General features: G+C 45.6%; 1 protein-coding gene across 1 annotated transcript; it reads right to left on the reverse strand.

Moving 5' to 3' along the window:
* Positions 1–3,612: 3,612 nt before the first annotated feature.
* Positions 3,613–10,707, reverse strand: LOC112075667 (collagen alpha-3(V) chain-like). The gene is made up of 8 exons (XM_070441005.1): positions 10,638–10,707; positions 8,426–8,479; positions 8,233–8,340; positions 8,018–8,071; positions 6,365–6,418; positions 4,808–4,915; positions 4,355–4,481; positions 3,613–3,692 (listed from the first exon to the last, which is right to left on the reverse strand). The coding sequence occupies exons 3-8, from the start codon at positions 8,299–8,301 to the stop codon at positions 3,613–3,615; spliced, it is 492 nt and encodes a 163-aa protein (XP_070297106.1). The 5' UTR covers positions 8,302–8,340; positions 8,426–8,479; positions 10,638–10,707.
* Between the last annotated feature and the right edge of the window lie 2,529 nt (positions 10,708–13,236).

The raw sequence follows: 13,236 nt of genomic DNA on the forward strand, positions 1-13,236 counted from the left end.
GGTGGTTATCTAGTTTCATGTACAGAAGTATTAGCATGCGACGCGCGAATGATGAGCAAGTTGATCAGTGTAGGGTACCCAGACGTAATTTTTTGACCGATTTGGATTCTATTTTAAGTAGTAGTTATTGCTATGTCGATATATCCCTTGCTCAGGGCTCTAATGTTTCAATCACGGTTTAGTACTAAGTAAGGCGTACAGTTGGAGAAAGTGGTGCTACAAGTATAAATCTCTCAGCTTATAGCTCCTCACGTGTAAAGTTACTAGACTACTCCACAATATCATAGATTACACTTAAGTAGATGAATATATCAGTTCAATAAGAGCTGTGCGGGTAACCAGGTAATATACTAGCGCAGCTCTTGTTTGGTACGGACTAATTAAAATTACAACTCTATTTAATGATGATTGAAATTATCGACAGCAACTTACCAGCAGATGCCGTCCGGTACCAATAGTACACAATATAGGTAATTAACGACTAACTAGTGCTCCTTAATAGTGTGTCAGTTTGCATCATTACAAATCTTCAAAAACTATCTAGAAATGTATTGATTCAGCATAATAGCGAGCTGGTGTTTGGTAACACTGTACTCTACACTTAGCCATGGTAGAGCGGTATCCTACTTTACGAATCTAAAAATAAGATAAGATGATATCAGCCTAAGGGAAGAGCCATTCTGTTGATCACATTACTATTAGCACCTTGTGGTAGTCTATTCATTAAATAAGAGACACTGATAAGACATGAATTACTAGTAGTTCCTGAATAGCTAGTCATAGTCGTCACAGTTCCATATTTAATTTAATGAATAGTATGCATTGTGTGATACGTAACTATTCTAGAACAATTATATAACGGCTACACAAGATGTATATCAGAAATAAAGAAGCGCGCTGATCTTGAATGTACATGTCCATATTGATATTCAATCTTAGCCCTTCGTCACGTGGGCCTTAAGTTGGACTAATTTCATAAGATACTAGAGCACATGAAGCTAATAAGAACCTGTACACATCAGCTCTTTATCTGGGGATATCATCGTCTTATTTATGAATAGGGACCACCACAGCTTTAATCTCTGCGTCTTTCTGCTCGGGTCCCTGGCTGCTTAGTTGTCGTACTCTACTTGTCAACGCGTCTCGATCCGGGGTGTGCTTGGGGTTTGGCATTCCCCTTTGGTCCTGCACATCGAGGTACTAAGACACAATTCCTACTGTTTATACTATGTATATTTCACTGCGTGGGAAAGATACCAGGTGAAACCTGGTGAGTCCTCACAATCCCCTTGAATAATTTTAACAGTTCGGGGATTAATGCGGCGAATTCCATCTGGACCCTGGATGTCGATCCCTCGCGGCTCTTCCTGCATCCTCGTACGGGTAGCTCATTTCTCACCAGTCGGTCTATCCAGTCGGTGTGTCTTTTTTTACGCTGCCTACCGCAAGATTATGTCCCTGCACTATGTGGGCCTGTCTCTCTGAGCGTCGGGGCGTCTGTATAAGCGAAAAGTGATCCATCCTCATGGTGAGGCGGTGTCCAGTTCTCTCTCTCTCATCTTCTCTTTGCTCTCGCTTCATCTCTCGTGCTCTCTCTCCTCTCTCGTGCCAACAACTGCCACCCTTCTCCCGGGGTGCCGCGAATGGCCAGTTCTCGCCAGAGCTGCCTGGGGGTCCCTGAGGACAGCAGAAACAAAGGGTCAGATGTTGAAAACACACAACAACCAACACACAGTCACAAAGTACAAGGCCACTTCCACACACAGTGCAAAAGAAAACACCACATCACACGTCCACAAGACATACAACTACAGCACAGTCTCCAAGACAACAACCACACACAGGTCCTCAAGACAACAACCACAGCACAGTCTCAAAGACAACAAACACGACACAGTCTCAAAGACAAACAACGCACACACAGTCTTCAAAGCACACAAACGCACATACACAGTCTCAAAGACAACAACAGGCACACAGCTCAAACGACCACAACAGACTCAAACACAAGCCTAAACACAACAACACCAAGTCTCAAAGACAACAACCACACACCAGCTCTCAAAGACAAACCGCCAACACACACCGTCACAAAGAATACAACCACACACAGTCTCAAGACAACCAACGCACACCAGTCTCAAAGCAACAAACACACAGCCAGTCCCTCAAAAGACAACAACACACACTCGTCACAGAATGACAACAACACAAATCAACAGTCTTCAAAGAACCAACAAAACACACACAGTTCAACAAGAACAACAAACCTACACCACAGTCACAAAAGACAACAACCACACCATGTCAGCATAAGACACACAACAATCTACAGCTCAGCAGTACAACCACTCAAACGACAAACAACAACACACAGTCTCAAAGACACCAACAACATCAACAACAAACAAACAGTTGCAAAGAACAACAACCACACACAGTTCTACAAAGACAAATAACATCACACAGTCTCAAAGACAACAACCACACACAGTCTCATGACAACAAAAACAGAGACACACGCTAACACACGCACAACAGTCGTCAAAGACCAACGCCACTAACCATCCACAACAAGCACATCTCGTAAAGACAACAACCCACACTCAGGGCAGTCTCCAAAGACAACAAATCCACACACAGTATCCAAAGACAACGACGCAACACAGTCACATAAGAACAACAACTCAACACAGTCTCAAAGACAACAAACATCATACTGCGACAGGCCACAGAAGACACAACCACACCAGTCACAAAGACCAACAACACACACAAGTCTCAAAAGACCAACGAACGCACACACAGTCTTAAAGACAACAACCGAACACGTCTCAAAGTAACAACAACCACACACTAGTCTCAAAAGACATCCACAACGCCTAAGACACACACCCGTCTCAAAGGACAACAACACACCACAGTTCCTCAAAGACAACAACGCACACAGCAGTCTCAAAGACAACAACCACGGATCACAGTCTCAAATACAAGAGCACAACGCACACACAGTCTCAAGACAACAACTAACACAGCAGTCCAAAAGACAACAACCACACAGCAGTCTACAAAGACAACAACGACACACAGAGCTCAAAGACAACAACCACACACCAGTCTCAAGACAACAACCACCACACAGTCTCAAAGACTAACAACAATCAGCACAGTCTACAAAGACAACAACCACACACAGTCCAAGAGCAAACAAACCAAACACACTCAAACAACAAAAGACTGCATACAGCTAAAAGACTCAGGGAAGAAAGCACAGCATAGTCCATGAATACAGTTCAAGCTCCGTCTGTATGTGACAAAGTACAAAGGAGGCAATATATATCTTTGGTATGCATGCACTTTATGTATGTGATACGTTGAATGAGCTCAGAGAACATACACAGTTACACATGTTTATGCTGTTCGTATGAATTCCTGTGTGATGTAAATGCTGTACTGTACTTACGGCTTCCCCAGGCCGTTGTCTCCTTTGCTCCCGGTCCACCGTCAACTCCTGTTCCAACCAGAAACACACATTCAGAGGAAACAGAAGAATCAGTCATCTACTGCCGTCAATATTAGAAATGCAATTCAAAACAGTACAAGGGTTTTGTATTACTTGGTTCTACGGGTGCTGTACACATTGATCCCTGCTTCTCCAGGGGGTCCAGATCTCCTGGGAATCCAATGGCGCCCTACAGAGGACCGGGAGTGGTCAGTTACCAATGACTGTTAGTTGCAGCAGCATCGCTTGAGATTAATCCTAATGCATTGGTCTGGCCACCAACTCAAGAACCAGTTGGTAGAGGATTAGTGGCCTAAGGAATAGTGACTAGCAACCTTAGTGGCCTAAAGGACTAGTGACTAGCAGATGAGTGGCCTAAAGGACTAGTGACTAGCAGATGAGTGGTCTAAAGGACTAGTGACTAGCAGATGAGTGGCCTAAAGGACTAGTGACTAGGCAGATGAGTGGCCTAAAGGACTTAGTGACATCAGCAGATGAGTGGCCTAAAAGGACTAGTGACTAGCAGATGAGTGGCCTAAAGGACTAGTGACTAGCAGATGAGTGGCCTAAAGGACTAGTGACTAGGGCAGATGAAGTGGCCTAAAGGACTAGTGACTAGCAGATGAGTGGCCTAAAGGCTATGTGACTAGCAGATGAGTGGCCTAAAGGATATGTGACTAGGCAGATGAAGTGTGCCTAAAGGACTAGTGGCACAAATTAGTGGCCTAAGGATCAGTGACTAGGCAATGAGTGGCCTAAAGGACTAGTGACTAGCAGATGAGTGGCCTAAAGGACTAGTGACTACAGATGAGTGGCCTAAAGGACTAGTGACTAGCAGATGAGTGGCCTAACATAAGAGATTGCTACTCAGCAGGGTTTCCTTTGGTCCGTCCTCCCCTGGCGTACCTCTTGACTCCTGCAGGTCCTGCTGCTCCGGAGGGGCCAGAGTCACCCTCTCCCCCAGCTCCCCTTTACCACCCTCGGTGGGCACAATACAATCATACAGTGAGTGGTTGAGACCAGAGAGGAGAGAGAGAGGAGGAGAGAGTAGAGAGAGAGAAGAGAGTAAGAGAGGAGAGAGAGGAGAGAGAGAGAGACGAGAGAGAGAAGAGAGAGAGAGAGAGAGAGAGAGGAGAGAGAGAGAGTAAGAGAGAGAGAGAGAGAGCGAGAACCGAGAGAGAGAACGAGAGAGAGAAGGAGAGTAGAGAGGATGACGAAGAGTAAGATGAAGAGAGGGGAGAGTGAGAAGTGAAAAGGGGGGAAGTGAAGAAGAGGATTGAGAGAAAAGATGACTTACAGACTTACAGCGGCACCAGTGTCTCCAACTGGTCCCGGGTCCCCAGCCTCTCCATCCTCCCCCTTCTCTCCAACGATCCCAGGCTGGCCCACTCCACCAGGCTGGCCAGCAGTGCCCTGTTACAACACAACAGAACCACTTGAACCAACACACTGACAGGAGGACTGAAATAATAAATATTTCATCTACAGGTTTCTTGTGTAGATGTTGTTTTGTGTGTCTGCTGTTCTCTGTCAGGGTGCTGAGACAGCAGCTGCACCATCATCACTAGGATAAACTATTGACTGTTGTCTGTGTGTGTGAGTTTCCTCTGTTGATGCGATCTGAGTAACAGAGTGTGGAGTCAGTCTCTCTGTATCTCTGTGTCGGTGTGTGTCAATGTGGAAGTGTGTGCTGGCTGTCTCGAGAGAAAAACAGTGAAGGCATCTCTCTCTTTGGTAGAGTGCACAAATTGGAACGTGTGAGTGAGTGGAAGACTCTCCTGCTTGCAGTGCAAGCCAGCTCTTCTATTTCCCACAGACTCAAAGCTTCTCTTTATCCATTTCTCTCTCACAACATCACCTGTATCAATCCATTTATGGATCGCTCCATCTCTACACCCTTCTATTTCCATGGCACCATATGAATCCGACCTGGGTTCAAATGGTATTCAACATCTTTCAAATAGTGCCTGATTGAGCTTGGATAGGAAACTAGAACCAATGGGATAGTCCCAAAAGTACAAACCATCTAGCACTCCAGGCAAATGCTCAAATAAAGTATGTGATCTATCAAATTATATTTGTACCCAGGTCTGATGTGACGATCTGAATCCGTACCACTGAATCCATACAAGCATTTCACTACACCCACAATAACATCTGTTAAATATGTCTATGTGACCAATTCAATTTGATTTGACTTGATTTTTGACTTTGTGTGTGTGTGGCGTGGCTTCTTTCCYTCTCTCTCTCGTGAATAATTGATTGGTGTGAGATGTTGAGAGGTTGGCCATTAATAGAGGTAAATATAACTTCCTCTCAGGGATGATTGTCTAATACTCCTTAATGATTTATAGAGCGGTAAATATAACTCCCTCTGAGGGATTACATTCTAATACCATTTAATAATTCACAGCTCCAAACCGNTGTGTGTGTGTGGCGTGGCTTCTTTCCGTCTCTCTCTCGTGAATAATTGATTGGTGTGAGATGTTGAGAGGTTGGCCATTAATAGAGGTAAATATAACTTCCTCTCAGGGATGATTGTCTAATACTCCTTAATGATTTATAGAGCGGTAAATATAACTCCCTCTGAGGGATTACATTCTAATAGCACTTAATAATTCACAGCTCCAAACCGGCAGAGGGTCTGGGAGTGGGAGAGGGGTAGAGGGTAGAGAAGTGTGTGTGCCTTGTGTGAAGTAACAACCCTATTGGTGGGTGTGTTCTGATAGTCGGTAGTGTAGATTTGAGTAGAAGTGAGAGCTGCGCAAAATAGTATACCGTCTTGCAACATAAACCAATCTAATATTGTAGCAAACCCAGTGCATAGAAAGGTGGTCAGATAAGGTCAGAAATGTACTGTACCTCTCCACCGATGGACCCCTGGGGGCCTCTGGGGCCATGTTGTCCTGGAGGGCCCTGAGGAGAAAATAAATCATTAGCCATTGGCTTGAGACAGCACATACATGCACAAGTACACYCAGACGCACACGCAGACACAAACACCTCTATCCCAAAGGAAGTAGACTGTGTGACCCACCAGGCAGCTCCTCCCTGGGTACAGTGACTGCYTGCTAGTCCTTKAGTCTACTGAGGGCCTGGTGGCTGGTGCAACATATCCCCAGAACAGAACCAGCCTCTATGATCATTATCTCACTGACATGATGAAGACACCACGAGGACAAGCCATTACCCTCAATGACACACAGAAAGGTTCTTTCTCTTTCTCCCTCCCTCTCACTCTGTCCCTAACTCTCTGTCTCTTATCTCCCTCTCTCTCTTCCGGTCTTTCACCCCCTCTCTCTGTACAGTATCTCCCTCTCTTTCTCTCCCTTCATCTCTCTCTCCCTCCCTCTATCCCCTCCTTCTCTCTCTCTCTCTCTCTAAGAGGAGCCTCTAGTTCTCTCCAAGAACACATGATCAGGCTACAGGGGAAATGAGAGCGCTCTAGCCAGTCAGTGTGATGGGATTCCACCCCTCTGTGCACCTCAACATGGACAACAAGCTATTCATCCTAACTGCACTGACTGCTCCCTTCCAGTCCAGAGTTAATGGTTAGCTGTGCTTCACAAARGCTGAAAACCCAATACAGTGAGAGCCTGTACACACAGCACTAAGACAGACAGACATACTCCAGACACTACTACATCCACTACAGTAAGCACATATCCTATAATCCTGCTACTGGGGAGCTACGCGGGCATTAGAAGCTGCAATCCTGTGAACCACAGCATTCACATGGATGAGGCTTTCCCAGTGAGATCTCTTTCCTCCTTGCCCTGTCTCTCTCACATCKCTCTCTCTATCCCCCCATATCTTTCATTCCCTCTTATCCTCTCCCTCTCTCTTTTTTCCCTCTTTTGTTTTTTGTTCCGTTTTGACGCTTCCTTCCCCTCTCCCTAATCAGGCTGAGTGTGCTGTGGCGCTAGCTGTGTGTGTAGAATCTTATTTAGCATGTGTTCACGGTCTATGGCGTTCTGAAATGACTGTCACAATAGTAGGAAGATGCTCATTAGACAGGCCCGGCTCAGGCTAATCTGATTAGCAGCTGTCACACTGCCGTCTTCCTCCTCAAACCACCGCCCTCTCTCTCTCTCTCTCTCTCTCTCTCTCTCTCTCTCTCTCTCTCTCTCTCTCTCTCTCTCTCTCTCCATCCCTATCCCTCACTTTCTCTCTCCCTCCTTCACTCCACTGACTCTTCGACTTTTCTCCCTCTCACTCTCTCACTCTCCCTCTCTTCAGAGGAACTCCTTGTTACTTTTAGACACAAAGCCCTAGTCCTCTCTGGATGTGTAGCTGGACGTGTCATGGCTGTTACGCTCCAGACACTCTACATGGAGCCAGACTCTAGACACTGCCTCCAAGAAGGGTTTTACTTTAGTTAGGCTTCATACCACAATGAAGATGAGAGACATACTTAAGGAATGATCTTTGGTGGGAGAGTCCAGTGAGGCTGCCAGGTCAACAATAGGATATAGGGAAATGATGTCATTGTCCAATGGTATGTCCAGTACTCACCATCGTGCCCACGTGTCCACTGTCTCCCTTCTCTCCTGGGAGTCCTGGCATGCCCTGTAAAGACAGAGAATGGTTAGAGGCGCAGTAGTAGGGATACTGCAATGCTATCAGCTATGTGCTGTTGATGAGAGATGGTACAGTCCACCTGTCAGCTATATGCTGGAGTCAGAGAGATGGATGGTACAGTCCAACAGAGGGGTGTCTCGTCTCCTCACCTGTAGTCCAGTSGGTCCTGTGGCCCCCTTGTGGCCTCTCGCTCCCTCGTCTCCCTTCGGCCCGTACATCCCCTGCTGGCCCCTCGGCCCCGGCTCCCCGTCCACACCCTGAAACACACACAGAGGTCAGTGCTGRACACACATACAGTACACACAAACACACAATAAAGACAGATACATTGAATAGACGTACTGGTAACCCTGGATGGCCGACAGGTCCCTGGATTCCAATAGGTCCTGAAGGGCCCTGGAGAAGAGACCGAGAAACAGAGATGCTGTTGACAGTATACTGCATATCAATCATACACTGCAGGAAAACACTGCTGTGTCGGGAGCTCAAAAAACACAACTACTGTGAAATTGCAGCTGTTGATGGTAGCTGTTTGRGATTGCTTGGCTTCTGAAAGTGTTAGACAGTATTTTAAATAGTTTGATAGAGCTGCCAGGGCTAGGATAAGATAAAGTGCATGAAGATGCACAGTGCATGCTAACTAGACCATGAAGAAAGGCTTATAATGCCTATAATGAGTATAACAGCTCACATACAGTAATATACTGTATAGTTAATTATAACTGCACATAATTATCTCAACGCTCAATTATAAACCCTTTCTCATTTACTGAGTCATTAATTTGAATTATCCTAGTGATAGCAGCTGGTGACGGGGAGGATACTGGCCGGTGCTTAATACTGTGATTGGTGATGTCATATCCTGTCAGGTGTGTAATACTGTGACCGGTGATGTCATATCCTGTCAGGTGTGAAATACTTTCACTGGTGATGTCATATCCTGTCAGGTGTGTATGCCGCATTCAAAACAACTGGGAACTGAGAACTTGGAAACCTCTGATTTCAGTGCGTTCAAGACAACTGGGAACTCTGGGAAAAACTAGCTCTGGCCGGGAGAAATCATTTTGAACAGTCATCCATGTCGGATTTCCAAGTCGGAAACTTTCCGACCTGAAGATCACTGACATCACGATTTGACTTCGTTTTTTTTCTAGTGATGTCATATCCTGTCAGGTGTGTAGAACTGTGGCTGGTGATGTCATATCCTGCCAGGTATGTAGTACCAGAGCAGAAGAGGCGAAGCGCCCAAAATCCATCCGRATGAGATAAGCCCTTTTTGTATGGAGGTCTATGAGAGAGTGTCGAATTATGTGAGGCTTATTTGATCGAATAGAAGTTTCGTAATGTTTAGGCTGTTACAAATGTACTGATATAAGTGGATGCATTTGGCATTTCGGCAAATTTGAGAAAAACAACTTAGTTGTGGCTGTTGTTCACACTCGTATCTGCCCTCTCATTGGCTAGAATGGTCCCACCTGATCTCGCCTTCATTGAGGACGTATTGTTAGAGTGGTCACTCGGCTATATTGTTAAGATTGGTAGTACTGTGGCTGGTGATGTCATATACTGTCAGGTGTGTAGTACTATGGCTTGCGATGTCATATCCTGCCAGGTGAGTAGTACCAGAGATACTGGATATAATGACGAGATGCTTGTGTCTCCGCTCTAACAATGGGATTCGTTGTCCACAGAGCGGAACGGCGGGCTGTCAGGCTCCTCATCCTATTCCTCTCTTTGGATTGGTGGATACATCTTGTTAATTGAATACTTGTTTGAAACTGAGGTTTGGGATGTGGAACTGGAGACAAGTGGGAGTGGACTTGCTTGGCGGGGGATAGAATGATGTTCAAAGATAAAATTAAAAATAAAGCTAGTTCGGTCCCCATTTTGACTTGGTGGGAGATCTGCCGACGTGCCCTTGGGCGGGGCCCTGGTTGCTCCTGTGGGTCACTCTAGACGGGAGACGGTTAGATGACTGAATGTAATGTAAATGTTGAGCGGCTTCACTGCAGGTAGATTGTATGTTATAATATTCAATAAAAAATCATATATAAAAATAATAATAATACTTGTTTGAATATTAGATGAGGAGTGTTGACATCAGCCACCTGTATTCAACGGAGAGTAAGATGATCGTTTCATGAATATAAACAGTCTGTTCTCGAATTTCAACAGGGACAACTCTGATAAAGTGTTTTTTCTCAAAGTTGCCGGGATGTCACATGCGTCACACTTATAACAGCACACTCGTAACAACCGAAGCATTATGAAACGTCTATTAGATCAAATAAGCCTCACGTATCAAAATAGCAATTTATGTTAATCTTGACTAAATTCAAAACTTTCATTGCCCCACACACAAAAACTCTTCACCTATTTAATAATTAAGGATTTGCGTAACATGGGCAGATTTGGGCCAGAGATAGGATCTTCTCCTCCCTCTCTCTGGTAGTACTGTGTCTGGTGATGTCATGTCCTGTCAGGTGTATAATTCTGTGGCTTGTGAGGCTAAAAGACAGTGTTGTGGTTGAGATCTCGCCAGATGAAGACTCACAGATTCTCCTTTGTCTCCTTTACTGCCCTTCTGGCCTGGTCCTCCTGTCTCGCCCTGTAGACAACACAGACACAGACACAGACACAATATCAGAGCATGCACACAACAACACACACACACACCAACACACACACACAACACACACACACACACCACACACACACACACACACAAAACAACACACACAACACACACACACACACACACACAATGTTGCAGAGATATAAAGACACCACACAGTCACCATACACCCCCACCCACACAACATAAAGGCCACTAGGTGAGTGGACTCCATGGCCAAAAGGACAATAGATCAATTGACTAGCATAGAAACCCCAGAGTGCTTCAGGCCTTGAGGCCAGTAGTTGGATTCTCCTAAGTTGTCCCTCTACAGTGGTATGGAACCTGTGTACAGGTGTAAGTACTTTGTCTCCCTCTCCTGGAGGCCCAGCTGGCCAGCAGCCCCAGGCAGTCCCACAGGCCCCTGCGCCCCGTCCTGTCCAGCCGGCCGCAATGGCCCCTTCTCTCCTGGGGAACAGATGGATGAGGAAACACTGTTAGTCTAACCACCGCACTATTCTAGTCTCATATTGCCACCATGCCATATTGATTAATAGATAACCCAGAGAGAGTGGAACATGCACACACACACCACACACACACCGCGCGCGCGCGCGCACGTAAACACATGATTATGACACATACAGTACAGAGGAACCCACAACTGCTGTTTATTTCTCAGTAATGAGCAGTGATGTTCGTATGTCCATTTAGAAATTGACACTAGCGTTGCATAAGAAAAAAAACGAATAGGGAAATGATCAAAGGTTCTTACTGGCTCGCCCTTTTCTCCCATTGGTCCTCCAGGGCCGACCCACCGGAGCGTCCAGGCTGACCAATAGCACCAGCCGCTCCAGAAGGCCCTTTCTCCCCAGTGCTCCCTGGGTAACGACACGACAGGGGGAACAGAGAGGTAAGAGGACAACGTCACATGATTCACTCTTTCATTTGATCTCCATGGTAACAGCCTCCCACTCTACATGTCCTTGTTGGCTATAGACCACATACGGACCAGGATTGGGGTGGAGGTGGAGATTAGGGGGGAGCATGGGGAAAATGGGAAATTAAACAATTGCTACATGATGAAATCCAATTTACCCCTGCTCCTGACAGACCGGTGGGTCCTTCTCCTCCTTTCAGTCCAGCAGGGCCTGAGAGAGGCAAGCACACAGAGATGAACCAATCAGAGCCTTCATCACAGGAACTCCAACCACATAGTTTCCATCCCACTGTCAGAGTATACAGTTATCAGATGGTCACCATCAGTTAATTCAAGTAAAGGACTTAGGGTCAGTTTCCAGACCCAGATGAAGCCACTCTTGGACTAAAAAGCAGCATGGTCAATGGAGAATCTCTATTAAAAAAGCCAGGAACTGGCCTTCAGTGATTTCTACATAAAACACTGGGTGCTATACAATACAGTAGTATACTTACATCAGTGCAGAATGTAATATGTCAGTAAGGTGAAGGTCAGGAGATGTGAGGTGGGTGTGTTACCATGGCTCCAGGGCTGCCCTGCTCCCTCTGAAGCCTCGGAGTCCAGCGGGGCACTCTTTCCTGGTAGCCAGACGGACCGGGTTCCCTGGAAACCAGAACAGCAGAAAAAGAGAGAGAGAGAGAGAGAGGGCAAGAGCGAGAGCGAGAGCGAGAGCGAGAGAGAGAGAGAGAGAGAGGAGAGGGAGAGAGGGAGAGAGAGAGAGAGAGAGAGAGAGAGAGAGAGAGAGAGAGAGAGAGATATGGAGGATTAGGTCTGAGTCTACCAGTGAGCTGACAAGAGCCTCTTTTATTTTTTTATTTTTTTCAAAGGGGTGGCTCAGATTTAATATTGTGGATAGTTGTTGCTTCCATCAATGTAATTGTCTGCATCATTTCCATCACCCCCTATATTTTTTGGTAAATATATCCATTCCATACATACATACCTTCATATATATATACACACTACCGTTCCAAAAGTTTGGGGGTCATCTTAGAAATATCTCTTATTTTGGCCTCCCGGGTGGCGCGAGTGGTCTAGAGGCACTGCATCGCAGTGCTCAGCTGCGGCCACAGAGTCTCTGGTTCGCGCCCAGCTCGTCGCAGCCGGCGCGACCGGAGGGGCCATTTTGAGCCTGTAATCGAGGCCCACAAATCGTGAATGCTCCAGTATAAGTCAACTAGGTGCTAATATGAAGGTCAGTTTTTTATTGGCTTCTCTTAAATAGAATCAGAGATCAACAGTTTTCAGCGTGTGCTAACATAATTGAAATAAGGGTTTCCTAAGTGTATCAATTAGCTATTTTAAAATGATAAACTTGGATTAGGCTACAGAACATAGCCATTGGAACACAGGAGCTGATGGTTGCTGCTAATGGGACCTCTGTAGCACTTATGTAGATTCACATAAAATAGCCCTTCAGCTACAATTGCATTTAACAACATTATCAATGTCTATCACTGTATTTCTGACTCAATTTGATGTTATTTTACTATGGGCAAGTAAAAAATTGCTTTTCTTTTCAAGAACAAGAGCACCCAAACTTTTGACGGGTAGTGTATA

The sequence above is a fragment of the Salvelinus sp. IW2-2015 genome, unplaced genomic scaffold, assembly GCF_002910315.2.
Source record: "Salvelinus sp. IW2-2015 unplaced genomic scaffold, ASM291031v2 Un_scaffold3331, whole genome shotgun sequence".
NCBI lineage: Eukaryota > Metazoa > Chordata > Actinopteri > Salmoniformes > Salmonidae > Salvelinus > Salvelinus sp. IW2-2015.